The sequence below is a fragment of the Neolamprologus multifasciatus genome, chromosome 20, assembly GCF_963576455.1.
Source record: "Neolamprologus multifasciatus chromosome 20, fNeoMul1.2, whole genome shotgun sequence".
Classification (NCBI taxonomy): domain Eukaryota; kingdom Metazoa; phylum Chordata; class Actinopteri; order Cichliformes; family Cichlidae; genus Neolamprologus; species Neolamprologus multifasciatus.
Genome location: NC_140458.1, coordinates 35,935,665 through 35,952,052, shown reverse-complemented (window position 1 = coordinate 35,952,052; position 16,388 = coordinate 35,935,665). Strand labels below are relative to the sequence as shown.

The 16,388-nt window shown below is 41.8% G+C and overlaps 1 protein-coding gene across 2 annotated transcripts in view; it reads left to right on the top strand.

Annotated features, from left to right (window-relative positions):
* Nucleotides 1-16,388, top strand: part of LOC146495503 (ERC protein 2-like) — a 162,466-nt gene that overhangs the window by 57,456 nt on the left and 88,622 nt on the right. For both annotated transcript variants that reach the window (XM_085146166.1, XM_085146165.1), the window contains exons 9-11: nucleotides 3,231-3,272; nucleotides 3,598-3,791; nucleotides 13,933-14,026. In XM_085146166.1, the coding sequence (XP_085002292.1) occupies nucleotides 3,231-3,272; nucleotides 3,598-3,791; nucleotides 13,933-14,026 (330 nt within the window). The remainder of the gene's footprint in view (nucleotides 1-3,230; nucleotides 3,273-3,597; nucleotides 3,792-13,932; nucleotides 14,027-16,388) is intronic.

Genomic DNA, 16,388 nt, shown 5'->3' with positions numbered 1-16,388 from the left:
ATGGACAAATATTTCTCGTAGGACAAATATGATTTGCTTCTCAAGCAGCTGCAGAGTTTGTGTTTGTCATCAGGTCGTGTACACACAGTGGGCCACTGACAGTATCTGCAGATGCTGGTATTATTGACTCAGTCAAGCTGTTAGCGGAGCTTTTTATCGTGACCTCAGGGCTCTGTTGGCTTAAGTGCATCCTCATCCTCTTCCCATAAAACAGTATTTGTTGATTCCAAGCTTATTAAAGGACTTCTGGAACTAAACACCAGCTCTTCAAAGGAAAGAACCTCGGGGAAGCCGGTGACCTTTTCAGAGCGGGCTGGCTAAAATCTTCAAGGCAGCACCACCTTAAAAGACTTGACTCTTATTCAAAAGACACGTTTTTCTTTTCAAACCAGGCAAATGTCATGTGCTCTCATGTCAGACTCAGTGTTGCAGTCTTTGGCCAGGTGTTTAAAAACTCAGTGCAGAGTCTGGTGGCTACGCATATTTAACATATTTTGAAATATTTACACCCAGGAGACATTTCCAGGAATGATAATAATAATTTGACTGTAAATGTATCTTTTCTTTCCCCTCTCATAATATTACAGATTCCTTTTGGACCTACCATCCTCTCAGCCACTGGTTTCCACACTTGTCTGTGTGATCTACTGAAAGAAAATAGCATGCTCTGGTCCACTTAGGCCTAAAGCATTTTGAGCTTGGAAAGATGTGGATTGATGTACATGAATGAGTGTTTTCAGCCTCATGTAGCAGCAATGAGGGAAGGACGAGCCATTGCCAAGATCCTCCATAGTCAGCACAAGCATAGTGACGAGTCATGAACGTTATGTACCGTCATAACGTTCTGGAACAAGTCTTTTAACTGGAACAAAAGTTCCAGTACAGTGGGTGGCTGTAGCTCAGGTGGCAGAGCAGGTCAGCCACTAATCAGAAGATCGGTGGTTCGATCCCAGGCTGCCTCCTGGCTACATGCCAAATATCCTTGGGCAAGATATTAACCCCATGTTTGCCTACTGGTGGTGGTCAGAGGGCCCGGTGGCGCCTGTGTCCGGCAGCCTCGCCTCTGTCAGTGCGCCCCAGGGCAGCTGTGGCTACAATGTAGCTGCCATCACCAGTGTGTGAATGTGTGTGTGAATGGGTGAATGACTGAATGTAGTGTAAAGCGCTTTGGGGTCCTTAAGGACTAGAAAAGCGCTTTACAAATGCAGACCATTTACCATTTTAACTGGAACAAAAAAGTCTGAGTCTGAGTGAAATTAAAATTACCCCAATTTTAATTTCACTCCACTGGCTACCTGTACATTTTAGGATTGTTTTTAAAATTTTCTTATTTGCTTTTAAATCTCTTAATGGCCTGCCCCCCCTCCCCCCCCCCCCCCCCCCCCCCACCTCTTGGAGCTACTACAACCATATACACCTGCCCGTTCCCTTAGGTCCGCCAATCAGCAGCTCCTTAAGGTACCGAAAACTAAGTATAAATTTAAAGGTGATCGTGCTTTTTCTGTAGTTGCTCCAAAGTTGTGGAATGATCTACCCTTGCATGTTGGGCCTCTTCTCTTTCTGAATTTAAAAGTCTTCTTAAAACATATTTATTCGCTGAAGCCTTTGGCATTGATTAGAGGGGTCGACTCTATTTGTTTTAACATGTTTCAATTTATTTTAGTTTTTTAGTTATTTATTTTATCTTATCTCATTTTAATTTTCTTTACTTATGCTATTAGCATGTACAGCACTTTGTGAACTCTGGTTTTATGTTAAAGTGCTTTATAAATAAAGGTGGTATGGTATGGTCATAGGCTTATGTGGACCTGAGAATATTCTCATTATAATCATAATGAGCCAGTAACATGGTAGCAACTCCAGATCACCCGCTGAAGTTCAAACTGAGCATCAGAATGAGGAAGAAAGGTAATTTAAATGACTCTGAATCTGGCATGGTCTGAGGATTTAACAACCTGCTGATCTACTCAGGCTAATAAGTAACAGTTTAAAGTGAGTTTGTTAAAAATCACTCATAAAAAGTAGAATAGTAAACTAAAAGTACAGACTTTACATAAGTACTGTAATGTTTATGCATTTAAAATAGCTCAACATAACTGATGTTAAGCTCTAATATTGTCTGTATTTGCTGAGAAGAAACGGTAACGTTGTCTAAAAATGGTCAAAATAGGAGCTAAATAAATAGAATGTAAATTGTACTGAGGCTAAAAGGCTGATGAATAGATGTTAAATAAATCCCTCAGCACAAACTTACCTAAGCACTGACAGTTTGTCTGGATGAAAATAATTATCATAACAATAACCTCTTTTATATCATAAGTGTTGAATGGGATTCCACTGAAAAAATAACACATTGGAGCTCGAGAGGTGACGTTAATGAAAGGGTAGCGCGCAGACCCGCCTGCCAGATGAAAAAGGCTGAGTTACATTGTGTCGACCTTACTTCCTCTGGGAGGTGAAGCGCATGCCAAAGTAACAGAGATCATTAAATCTTAGTGTGATGACTTGGTTAGGATGAAGATATGGTTAGTTTTTGGTTGAGTAGTGGTTGGGGTTAGCGTGAGGGGAACTGTTGGCAATAGGTGGAAGTAAATGTAATATACTCTGAAGTGGATGAAACATGACTGTGTGTGTGTGTGTGTGTGTGTGTGTGTGTGTGTGTGTGTGTGTGTGTGTGTGCGCAGTGTTTGTGCACATTCACTTGATGATGTTTAAACGAGTGGCCTCAGCTGTCTCAACAAGTTAAATAACCTTCACAAACACAGTAGACAGAGAGGCAAAGACCAGGAGAAAAAAGCAGAAACACAGAGAAAGATAATTCTAGGTTAGAAACTTCCTTTGGGATATTTTTCTCAGAGAACGGTTTGATCAGCATAACTGTGTTCTTTCTTTTTTTCTTTCAGCATTTATTTTGAAAAGAATTGAGATGTTTGGTGGTCTCATAAAATCGCAGCCAAAACAGAGCAAGTATGTAATTTTATAATGATAATGAACTCCTAGCTCTACATGAAAGATGCCCTGGGGAGGGAACTGATGGAAGCAAACCACAGAAAAGCAGGCAGCTAAATTATGAATTGTAACCTAGAATTCAGGCCTGACTTACCTTTTTCTTTTCGGTTCATGCAAGATGATAACACACCTGCTCTTGTATAATTATCAGTGCCAATGATTTAGTCCTGCAGGATGTCACAAGGTTTATTTGTTTATCTACAATTTCTTTTTTTAACTAGGTGAAAACCAAAGTAGACGGGCCAGCGGCCGTGAGCCCCACGGTAGGTCCTTTTTTGTTAGTGCTAACTGTTAGCATATTACATGCTAGGCTAACAGCGCTAACAGGTTAAGGCTCAGCTATATTAATATGCTTATAATATAAGAATTGAAATGTTTTTCAGTTTATCTGAACCTGTTCTTTGGTAATGAACCGTAAAGTGTTAGGAAGTGTGAGTGTTTAGCTACGTCTGACAATGACCTGATGGTCAACGTAGAGAATATTTCAAATGCTTTCGTGCTGTCTATGTAGCAGTTCACACATGGTTGTGTTTGTACCTAATGAATCCATTCTCACCCCAATGCTTACACAAACATATATACTCAAAGATCCAAACTACAGAGGAAGCAGTCAAGATGTGTCCGGATATCACAGATCGTCTGAGGGTCCTAGAGCAGGAAGTTGGCCGCTACAGAGAGGAATCCAGGAAGTCACAAGCTGAAGTGGAGAGGCTGATGGGAGCTTTAAATGATGCCGAGATGGACAAATCCTGCAAGGAGAAAAAAATCTCTGATCTTGAGAGGTGAGGGTTTGAGGAATTCAGTCGGTTTCGTAACAAGTCTGTGTGTTCATAGAGTGTAACCGGATCTGTGTGAGGCCTCGGCTCATTCCTACGTGCTGTATTTATAAAGGGGTAATCCATGAAATATAAACTGTCTAGATTGAGTCGTCCTAGCACTTGAAACCACTTTTATGTTGCCATTCTTTCAGCCTGATGTAATCAGTCCAGAAAATGAATGCGACCTGTTTAAATATCAGTCTAATCATTTGGCTTAATGTCTTATTATTTGTTTTTATCTGTCAATGTCTGCAGACATGGGTAAGTAGATATTTAGTGTGCCCGTTAACCCCACCGTCATAATGCTGCTCACACTGCCCATGATCATTACGTTGACATCGTGCTGTGGTTGCTGGCTCCTTTTAAACTTTCTCAGGTATAAAGTTGGAAATTGGGGGATTGACTGTATCTGAGCCTCAGGAAGCTCAGATTTGACTGTCTCGTTGGGGCAGTCAATGCATAATCCATTTATGGTCTTCATTCCTGTCACAGTAATAACACAATGAGAGACTTTATATGCTTCCTGTGGAGACATATAGCTTCTCTTTTGTGTTGACGTCTGCAAATCTTCTTTGCACACATTTCAATCCTGTCATCAGTGCGGTCATCTGTGTTTTCTCATATCAAATTATCCATATGTGTGTTTATATAAATGTCTTTGCATTGCTTCTGACTACTGTCAATGCATCCTGTGACGGTGTTTGTGTGTATGTGAGCGAGCATTCGAGTTTGCCAGGCAGGCAGCCAGCGGCATGCCAGTGGGAGGTTTTTGTATCCAGCCCAGACACTGGATGTTTATACTACTCTGTTTATTACTGGCACAGTGCTGCTCAATTATCATCTGATTTATGGATTGGCATGGTGTGTATATGTACCCAAATGAGTAGTTGTTTAGTGCCAAGGCAGAAGTACAGTATGTTAGTGTTTGTCTGCATATTTATTTCATACAGTGTGTGTGTGTGTGTGTGTGTGTGTGTGTGTGTGTGGGTGAAAAAGAAGCACAGAAATGTGTACAGAGAATGTTTTTGAGTTTGAAATGTGATATTTAAAGTGGTGTTTAGGCGTGTGTCTGTAGATTAATAGTGAATCAGTCTTTTTGTGGATCACAGGCTGCAAAGATGAGTTTAAAGAAATATGAAAACAATCATTTTTCACACACATTGGCTTCATCAGGTGTGTTAACACTTGTTCTGGTTCTGAATGGTTTGGAATCAGTTTGCATGGCTGTGTGTTCTGGATCCAACAGTTTCCTGCCTCATTCATTACCCATTTTACAGACTGGCTGCTCTGGCATGGAAACCATGCGCTGACTCAAACTCTGTGGGAACTCCTAAGCATCAAGTAATAGGAAAGCAGTAGCTCCTGCAGAATTTGTTCACACACTCGACTCTTTTTTTCCGTGCATCTCTGCAAGAATGGATGTTTTTGTTTTGTTTACATTTTTCTGCCCTTTACTTGAAACTTCCATGACCTGGTCATGCATGCTCATTGTGCTCGGTGCATGTGTAGTGTCCGTGCATGTGGGTGTGCAGCGATTTCTGGGCCGCCAACGTTTTGGATCGTTGGAAAAGTTCCTTTTCCCCTCAGCTCATCCATCTTATTTGGTCCCGCTGTCTCATTAGTGTCAGCCAGTCCCTGCTATCAGCACGAACCCTCACCTCTGGTCGGCATGCACAGGTCAGAGGTCACATGCAAGCCGGCCTGTGAGATCAAGGCCCACTGTAGTCCTGCAGAGTTGCTATGAACACACACAGAATAGTTGTTTGTACAGTAGTTGTTAGCATGTGTGTCTGCTATAGAAAATTGTGGGGCATCAAACCGTGTTAGTTCTCAGTGCACCTTTTGATTTAGCAAAGACATTAAACAGAAACAGAAGAATTTTTGCATATGTGTTTCTGCACATGTGTTATATGAAAGCATGGGCGGACGAGTGTGCTGATTGGACTTCTGTTGCAGAGCATGGGGAATGCAGCTTATCTGGGCAGAGGATGAATGTCTTTTTAATCAGAGTGTTTCTGTTGGAAGTCAGTCAGATGACCTATTAACCACTATCTGAATGGAGAGGCAGAACAGATGAGGAAATAGACACTTTCTCATCCAGTTGGCAGCGAAGCAAAGAGAGTCAAAGATGGATGGAGCTAACAGGCCATTGTAATGAATACCTTCCAGCACAGGGGAGTCTCACTCGCAGCTTGTTGATTGCTTAGTGATCTACTCTGAGTCATCAGTGATAACATTAGGGTGGTTTATGGGTGACGTTGTATTTACTGTTGTTAGTGTACAGTAGATGTACAGCTAATCAGTGACATTGAACAGGCTTTGTGGAACGTATCAGCGTGTCACACTAATGCTGATGGATTTGTTTAACAGATCTCTCGCAGTTATAGATCTCTTCAAGCAGTCGTCTGTGTGTGATGGACTAAAAAACAAAACAAGAACCCCCCCAAACATTTTTTGGGACTGACACACTTGGAAGTTAAGAACAACTTGTGGGAATTAAAATACATGAGGTTTTAATTAACTTTCAACACGATGCCAAAGAAAAAACACTGAACTGGAGTGTTTCAGCAGTTTCACAAGTTTTAGGAATAAATTGTGGCATGAAACATAAAGCCTTAATTCTTCTTTCTCCTTTCCTTCTTGCCTCCTTCACTCATAAACTTATAATATTAATTGTTGGAATTATGTTGTATGGTTTTCTCGATGCTTGGACAGCCCCATACTTTTAAAATTTGGGGGCTAAACTTGAAAAATAAATCAGCCGTCCAGTCTCACAGTACCACAGCGACTGACGATGTAAGACCTGTGGTATGTGAGGGAGGGTTGCAGGAAAAGGGAGTCCATGTGTGTTCGTGTGTGTGTGCATGTATTTATGTGTGTTCGTGTGTGTGTGCATGTATTTATGTGTGTTTGTGTGTGTGTGCATGTATTTATGTGTGTTTGTGTGTGTGTGCATGTATTTATGTGTGTTCGTGTGTGTGTGCATGTATTTATGTGTGTGAGTCTAAAGCGAGATTGTCGAGTGAAGATGTAAGGAGAGGATGACAAACAAACGCACACATAAACACATGCATGTCATTTCTGGCTGCATTACTGTGAACATAATCAAACTCCAGGTGCTGATACACTCATCACCTCTGCTTATAATATTTATTCATTGATATGTTTGTAAACAGTCGGCTTTTCTAATGCAGGTGTTGGTTTTAAACAATGATTTTAACCTGAAACTTGCTGTTAAATAGATGAAATATGCAGCACTGTGAAGAAATCTTGAGCCGGCCCTCATGTCTTGATATTTTGTGAAGAAAATGGGAATTAGGTGCAGTGATTACATTGAAATACAGTATATGAGGCAGTTATATAGTTCTAACAAGCTTGAACGTCGGTATTTGGTTTGACTGCTTTTACGAAACAGTCCGAACTCTTTCGTCGTCTCCAGGAATATTTCTGAAGGACACTCAAAGCTCTTCTTTGGATGTTTCTGCCTTTTGTTCTGTTTCCTGTCAAGATGATCGCACACGGCTTCTGTATTGTTGAGGTCTACACTCTGGGGAGAACAGATCTCACTGATTGATCCCATTGTTTTTTCCTGTCCAGCTTTTACTGCATTGTCAGTGTTTTCATGAACCTGTTGCCAATCAGATGCTTTGCAGATGGTAATGCACGGTGGATCAAAACCTGATGGTTCATAATTTTGACGACAGCCCCAACACCACTGTTTGAAAAGCAGCTGCAAACCATGACAGAGCCTCCACCATGTTTCACAGATGTACAGTAACCCTCACTGTTGCACCTCTTTCCTGACCTTCTCCATACATACTGATGAAAACTTGAGCAAAAATATCAAATTTGGATTAATCACTCAATAAGACCTGCTGCCACTGGTTTTCATCCCAGTTCTTGTGTAATCTGGCGTACCTCCGTGTTCCCTCCTCGTTTCCCTTTCTTAAGTATGGCTTATTGACAGCCACCCTTCCACTGAGACCATTTCTGATGAGGCTTTGGCGAACAGTGGATGGATCAGATGAAGGGCCAGAGCATCTCACAGGTCCCATGTCAAGTCTGCTGATTTCTGCTGGATTTCCCCTCTTTTTTTAAGGACACGACTATCAGATACTGTTCATCTGCTGTAGATAATTTTCACATGTACCACTCCTTCTTCTGTCCTCTGCTTGACTGGTTTCCTCACTTTTCCTAAGGCGAGAGCATGTCGAACACCATGCTGAGATGAAGATGATTTTGGGAAACACCTTGTATCTGTATCTTGTATCTGTCAGATTGTGTCATCTCTGGTGTTTCTGTAGGTCAGGCACAAACTGTCCAGGCTGAACTAAAACCTCACTGACCGGGGGAATAACTGTTCAAGAGCACCTTAAAAATAATAAGAAACTCCTTTGCAGTAACATATAAAGAAATTAGTACTTTTTCACAGTTCTGTAAGCGAGACAAACCCACAGTAGAGGAGACAATTTCATGACACACACACAGATGCACACACTCAAATTTAAAAATGTAAACGTATAAACTATAATAGTTTAAACACACACACTCACACACACACACACACACACACACACTCACACACACACACACACACACACACTCACACACACACACACACACACTCACACACACACACACACTCCTCGTGCCTATGGTACAACAACTTTTCTCCGTGCCCCTGGTACACTGCGCAGAAACACTTTGCCACACATACACACATACACACACACACTCACACGCACACACACACACACATACACACACACACACACACACACACACACACACTCTCACACACACACACACACACACACTCACACACACACACACACACTCCTCGTGCCTATGGTACAACAACTTTTCTCCGTGCCCCTGGTACACTGCGCAGAAACACTTTGCCACACATACACACATACACATACACACACACACGCACACACACACACACATACACGCACACACACGCACACACACACACACATACACACACACACTCACACACACACAGTAACACACACACTCACACACACAGTTGAATTATAAACTCTCTTCAACAACAGAAGCATCTCAGATCTGTGTCTCTCAGTTAACTTGTGTTTTCATTTTCTCCTCTTCGTCTTCTCTGTCTTCCTTCAGTTTTTACATCAGTTATAAAATGTTTTTACTTCAGATCATATCTGCCTGTTATTCAATATGTTGTACAACCCTGAGCCGTAACTGCGCCGGCGTGTCCCCGTCTGCTGGAAATCTGAGGATTTTGTTCCACTCGGCGGTTTATTAAAAGAAACGAGGAAGAATTAAGTGTTGTGAAGGGAAAGATAGCAATCTGTTTGTTTTGTTCTTTAAAAGTTACTGCTTCTTTTAACCTATATTTACATGGGAAATGACTCTATATTCACAATTGACCACAATCAGATTTTGTAAGAGCCACTCTGACCACAGCTGCCTGCTACTGGACACTCAGCAGCTCTCCTAAAAAGGGTCATCAGTAAGTCCACCAGGAGGATTCCTGATTAGTTTTTATGTTTTTATTCCTGCAGAAGAAATACAAGGAAAACATCAAGCAAAAATATCAAAGTGATAATGGAAAAGCTGAAATAAAGAAAGGGCTATATAAATATGTAAGAAGAGAAATACGAGGGGAAAAACAAGCTCTCTGGTGACATCCAGAAATAAAGTGGAGCTGCTTATGTTGGAAGGTGGATGTGTGGAGAGCTCCAGGTGGAAGAAGCAAAAGGAAATGTGAAAAATTACTTATTACGCTCAGTTTAGGAAATGGCTGGACTTATTCACACTGCTTTCTCTCTCACACTTCATCTTTCACAGAAATGTCACCACAATAAAAAACTGTTTCCCTGCAGAATTTACTCATTTCGTTAATCAACAAATCACTGTTGCTCCTCATACTTTCCACTCGCATGCGACCCAGCCCTTCTGCTCCTTTGCACACTCCTCGTGCTCTCCTTCGCCTTCGCTCAGGTCAGAGTCCTTGTTTAATCTTTGCACCGATGGGCTGATGGGGGCATATCAGCTATCAAACAGGACCAGCGTGTCTGCTGGTTTATACACCTGTGCCAGTAGCAGCTCTGTCTGATAGCTGATAGGCCCTCATGGCAACATAGCTCTCCATGGACATGCCTGCAAGCTTATAAAAACACACAGACACATCAAAGACCAGAGGATAAACAGATTCTTCTTCTCCTCCTTTCAGTGTACATACGTGTGCGTGTGAAAATACCTGTGTGCACGCCGTGCTTAAGAGAATTTAATCCTTATTTATGCAGCACTTTTCAAACCCAACTCATAAAAATGATAAAAACTCATAAAATCAACAACACGGTGATTAAAAACATTTTTTTTAAAGATGCAAGTCAGAGACATGAAACGGCAGACTTATAAACCTGTGTGGTTTCCAGAAGGGAGAGTAATAACAGATAGAAATATTGATAGAAATGTTGATTACGCCCCCTTCTGCCACATCTCTGGTTATTCAATTCAATTTTATTTTATTTACACAGCGCCAAATCACAACAACAGTCGCCTCAAGGTGCTTTATATTGTACAGTAGATACAGAGAAAAACCCAACAATCATACGACCACCTATGAACAAGCACTTTGGCGACAGTGGGAAGGAAAAACTCCCTTTTAACAGGAAGAAACCTCCAGCAGAACCAGGCTCAGGGAGGGGCGGGGCCATCTGCTGTGATTGGTTGGTGTGAGAGAAGGAAGACAGGATAAAGACATGCTGTGGAAGAGAGACAGAGATTAATAACAGATATGATTCAATACAGAGAGGTCTGTTAACACATAGTGAGTGAAGAAGAAACACCCAATGCATCATGGGAATCCCCGGCAGCCTACGTCTATTGCAGCATAACTAAGGGAGGATTCAGGGTCACCTGGTCCAGCCCTAACTATATGCTTTAGCAAAAAGGAAAGTTTGAAGCCTAATCTTGAAAGTAGAGATAGTGTCTGTCTCCTGAATCCAAACTGGAAGCTGGTTCCACAGAAGAGGGGCCTGAAAACTGAAGGCTCTGCCTCCCATTCTACTTTTAAATACTCTAGGAACAACAAGTAGGCCTGCAGAGCGAGAGCGAAGTGCTCTAATAGGGTGATATGGTACTACAAGGTCATTAAGATAAGATGGGGCCTGATTATTTAAGACCTTGTATGTGAGGAGCAGGATTTTGAATTCTGGATTTAACAGGAAGCCAAAACAGGAGAAATCTGCTCTCTTTCTAGTCCCTGTCAGGACTCTTGCTGCAGCATTTTGGATTAACTGAAGGCTTTTCAGGGAGTTTTTAGGACTTCCTGATAATAATGAATTACAGTCGCCCAGCCTGGAAGTAATAAATGCATGAACTAGTTTTTCACTCTGAGACAGGATATTTCTAACTTTAGAGATGTTTGGTTATTATAACCAAAACTTCCTCAATGGTTTTAAAGGTTACTGTTGTGTGTGTGGCGAGGTGAGAAGGTGTTACATTTATTCATCTTTTTATTAGGCATATTTCACATTCATTGCACACCAACATCAATCATGAAAACAGACACACACACGCTTCCAACTAAGGGCTGTGACAGCAAATATTTGCCCACATGTGGGGGCAGCTTGTCGGCTGCGCCCAGAATAAACACACCAGCGTGGATGTGGAATAATAATGTGGCGCATTTTAGCAGCTGCTTGGTCACAGCTTGTTTACAGTGTTGGAGGGTTCTCTTAAGCACTAATTTGTCACTGTCAGCTTTCTCGCACTTTCTGCTCTGTTTCTCTTAAAGCATGAAGGCCTAACTGGGAGCTCAGAGATGTGTTTTGATTCTATTTTGAGCATATTTGTGAGTAAACATAAACCCTAAGACCAGGGGTGCATGCATTTGGTGGTTAATGAGCGTCTAGTAGTAGTGAGTTTACTGTGAGGGCTTGTGTGTGTTTCCCATATTTTTTTAAAGCTAATATGTGTGTGCCACATACACCAAGGCTGGCGTGGAGGTTAATACACATCCATCCTGGCTGGTTACACAGTTCAACTCTGTAATCAGCACCTGAGCAGCACACAACGCTGACAGCTGATTTACTACCCATGTGTGTGTTTCTGTCAGTAATCAGACTCGTGGCATTTTACTTCTTAAGAGGAGAATGTGGGTCATGTGCACAGTGGTGCGCATGCATGTGCTCGCACCTCCTGTCTGCATATGTTTGTGTTTGTTGTTGAAAGATTTACACAGCAGTGTCTCACCGACCTCAGTCGTGTCTTGTCTTGTCCCAGTTTCTTGCTAAGACTAAGCACACAGCATTCATCCTTCCCTGATGTACTGTACACAGTGTAGCTCTGCAGCCGTCTGAGATGAAGCATGCAGAACTTGTTTTAGCTAATAAAACCAATAAAGCCACATAAAGCAAGACAGCCAACTTATTTGTACATGTTAAATATTGTGCTATATTCAATAGTCGGTACGCAGACGCAGATGCAAACATGCAACATAAAAGCTGCACGGAAGTGTAATTTATGCACATATGTTCACGTCATGTGGAAAACAACGTCCCTTCTATGTGGTGCTTGCACGATCTCGCCAAGTTTCTGCTGGTTTCTCTGGGAGCCGCTCCTTCGCCCGTCATCACAGTGCAGCTGATAGTTGAAGCTTTCAAAAGTGGACACAAGTGTTTGTCCCTCTGGAGCCGTTCATTTAAAAAATCCTGTTTTTGAAATTTTCCCAGTTTAGCCATCGTTTCCATCTCAGGAAACACCTGTTTCACCACAGAACCAGAGGATAAATGATTATAATTTATAACTTTTAACTGAAAACTTCTTCAGAGCCTCTTTGTTTCCAGTAAAGCACGATTTTGCACCATGTTGTGCCAGTGGTCAGATATCAGCTGCAGCTGCACAGTGCTGGGCGGGCCGAGGATTTCCCCTCTGATAACGCCAGGATGTGTAAATATAGGTTCAGACATTTAACATTCACTCTGTATGATTTATTCCCCTGAAATATAATGAATTTCATGTATTTGGTGCATGAAAACTCCTTGGCTCAGCTCTTCCATGCCCAATTTTTGTATTATTGTTGTTATTTTTTGTGTTGTGTTGTGTATTTACCATCACACCAAATGCCATTTTAGAATCACCAGTTAACCTGACAGGCAATCTTTGGACATGCTTGTCAGGTTAAACCCAACAACCTTGATGCGAGGCCACCAATGTGCCTCTGTGCTGCCCAACAACTTGATACACAGGCTAACTTGTGCTCTGTGCTCAACCTACTCTAGTTTTTAATACGCTTTACGTTGTACTCAAAGTGCACTGCAAGCTGCACTTAGACTTTTTAAAGCTCGTGCACACATGGAAACCCGTAAGGGTGCATAAGGAGGTCCTTCGGTTTTAGTCTCTTGCCCAAGGACACTCCAACATACGGATGCAGAAATCTTGGTCCCCGATGGCACACTGGCTTCCCATTGTTCCCAATACAAAGGATAGCTTAAATGCAAAAAATGTGTTTCCTGATGGGGCTTAATAAAGACAATCTTCCACTTTTCTGGCACAGTTGGTTAATGTTTTGATTCTCTTTGATACAGTAACTAAGTCCAAAGGCAACACTTGAAGAAAACCTCAAGGAAAATTGGTTTTGTCATACATTTTAAGAACATACATTTCAACTGGTGCACCATTTTTCTGAGGTGGAAGCCAGTCCACTCTTGACTTAAAAAGATGTTGCATGTGTTTTTTGACCGCTCGTTCATGCAAAACGTCTTCATCTGCAGAACGTTTGAAGAGTTTCTTGCATTTGTTCAACCAATCACTCGCTAGACTCATTCTGTAGGCGTCCATAAGCATTTTTCCTACTTGCATGGTGTTGAAGGTCTGATTAATTATTCCCCTCTTCTTTTTTGTTGAAGAAAATGGTAATTTTGATGAATATTTTTATGGATAATTGTCGTCTTTAAAAGGCTCAAACATGTCAAAAAAACAAACAGTTTTGTACTTTCAAAGGAGCGTATAGCAGCATCTTATAGCACTTAATTTAGTCGTTTAATGTATTTCAGATTTTGATCATTGATGTATAACAAACACTTGTTTATCTGTTGTCATCCATTTTTCTCTGAAGACAAATCAAGTCTCCTAACATCCAGAAGCAGACGGTGCCAGGTGAGATGAGGAAAGACGCCCTGATTGATGGACATCCTCACTCGTTATCACAGGTTTGAATATGTTCCTACGTTTATGTCAGTGTTGTGTTTGGATTCTTTTCATGTTTCCAGCCAACAGAGTTCAGTTTGGTTCTCATTTCATCGACCTGTTTTTGTTTCCCCTCTCACCACCAACTGCACATGATGTCTTAGGAATGAATTTCTTCTTCTTAGCTGTGCTGTCGTCCCTCCATTCATAGATCTCAGAGCCGGTCTTAACCAGGAACAACTCCATACCTAAAAACTGCATCATGGCGACTCACACAATAGCAACACACTGTCTAGTCCTCGTGATGTCCCCTCTCTGATGTAATTTGTGTAGTTGCGTACCTGCTTAGACGTCAACAACAGTGTTGACTCACTGTGTGAGTGCACACGTATGCTCGTCTGCAGGCCTGTGCCGAGGTGTTAATATACAGAGTGTAGCCATGCCAGGTTATCCCCAGGGGACGGATGAAGTAAAGTACATTTACCTTCCTGCCAAACAGACCAAGAGTCTCTCTCAGGCTGTTTTTCTGCTGAACTATTCTGCTCTTTGTGTATCCTGGCAGCCAGCATTCAACTTCCTATTTCTGTATCTAAACAGTGTCTGTGAAACACACATCAGTGTTGCTGCAAGCTGGAGACATGACGTACATGTCAGGCACAGGGACGCGCTGAAGCAGACCTTACCTACTGCGTCCTTGGTGATTCTTTCTGAAGTTACACTAACAGCTGAACGAAGCAGATTCAGGTGTAGCACATAAATACAGCTGCGACCTGTGGGACAAACTTCCTTCTTTCGTGTGGAAACACGGCGAAAAATAAAACTTACTCCAAACTTCTTTGGTGGCCTTTCTCTATTTTTTGTAAACATCTTCATATTCTGACCTCTGTCGAGCTGCTTGGCTGTAGCAGCAGTCCCATGAATATACAGCACTTTACTTTCAAATGACATCAATCGTTTTCTAGATTACAGCCGAGCATATTTGCTCTGCTCTTGAATGTCAGATAGGCCTCCGAGTGCTGCCGTTCGTCTTTGAACTCGTTCCAGTGGAGGTGACCACATCACTCTAACTCTTGTTGACCTTCAGTGTTTACCACATTTTACTGCTTGTTTTTGAAGCTTACACGGTCGTTCGCCTTCATGTTTGCGACCTCTTTTACTCTCCTCGGCTCTTTGAGGTCCTTTAAAAAACCTTTCTGAAAATCTCTGATTCGTGTTTTTTTAAATATTATTATTATTATAGCATATTATTAGCAGTGTTATCATTAGTACCATTTATCCTGAATACAATATAACCATCACATTTTTGTTGACTACATCATTTAATGTTTGGGCACTAAATGTGGCAGACGCTCAGATTGGGATAAATTGGAGAAGAAGCTTTGAGAAAGGCCTCGGGTCTGCAAAATGTTGTTATTTCCATTTATTTTTGTAGTTATTGAATATATTAAAAAATACTGACCAAAGGAAATGTTCATCTTCGAGCAGATACATGAAATCAGACTGAAACTCCTGTTTATTGTCATTGATCTGTGATGCTCCGCCCTCCTGGTTTCCTGTGCTATTCTTTGCTGTTTCCTCTGGCAGGAGCCTCAGCTGGTCTTCAGAGCAACTGGCTGCACCTGAGAGGTGGGCGTGGCCAAGAGGAAATCCCTAACCCCTCTCATTCTTAATAAGTAATCAGAGCCAGATGTTCTGCATAACAATATACAGAACAGTTTTCACAGGACTTGCATTGCACTTGTGCTGAGCTTTGGTTCGTCGTCCTGTTGCATTCATGTCACATGTGACTCTAGGATGCTTTCGTGTACAGACGAGTTCATGATTAACTCCATAACTGCAAAGTGCTCAGGTCCTGTAGCTGTAAAGCCCAAATCACCATCCCTGCTGAGGTTGTTGCAGAGGTTGTAGTTTGTTTGGTTGGTGCATACCTACAGGAAGTAGCCTTCTCCTGACAGCCCATCCAAACAAGCCATACTTGTCTGGGCTGTAGCTCTTAGGTTTAATGCAATTATTCTGAGACTCTGTTTACAGTCTGAGCTTGGGGGGAATTTGCTGGGACGCCCACTACTGGGAAGATTATGGGATTGTGTTAGGATGAACGCTCCAGACCATAAACTTCTGCTTTTACAAAGATCTGTTACACCTAGACTGTAAAAGCTGCTGCTGACCTTCTTAATTCTGTGGGTGTACTTAGTTTTCCACTACCTGGTGTCCTGTGAAAGCTCTTTTTTCACTGCACTGTGATTCCTTTTGTGCTGACATCTTACGTAACATTCTTGCATACTTTCACTTATCCATGCGTGCTTTATAACGTTAACTCCTTTCATGTCTCAACACAGATTTTTAGCTGTGCCAGCGGCACGGCTCTAAAGCTTTCTCCGTTAA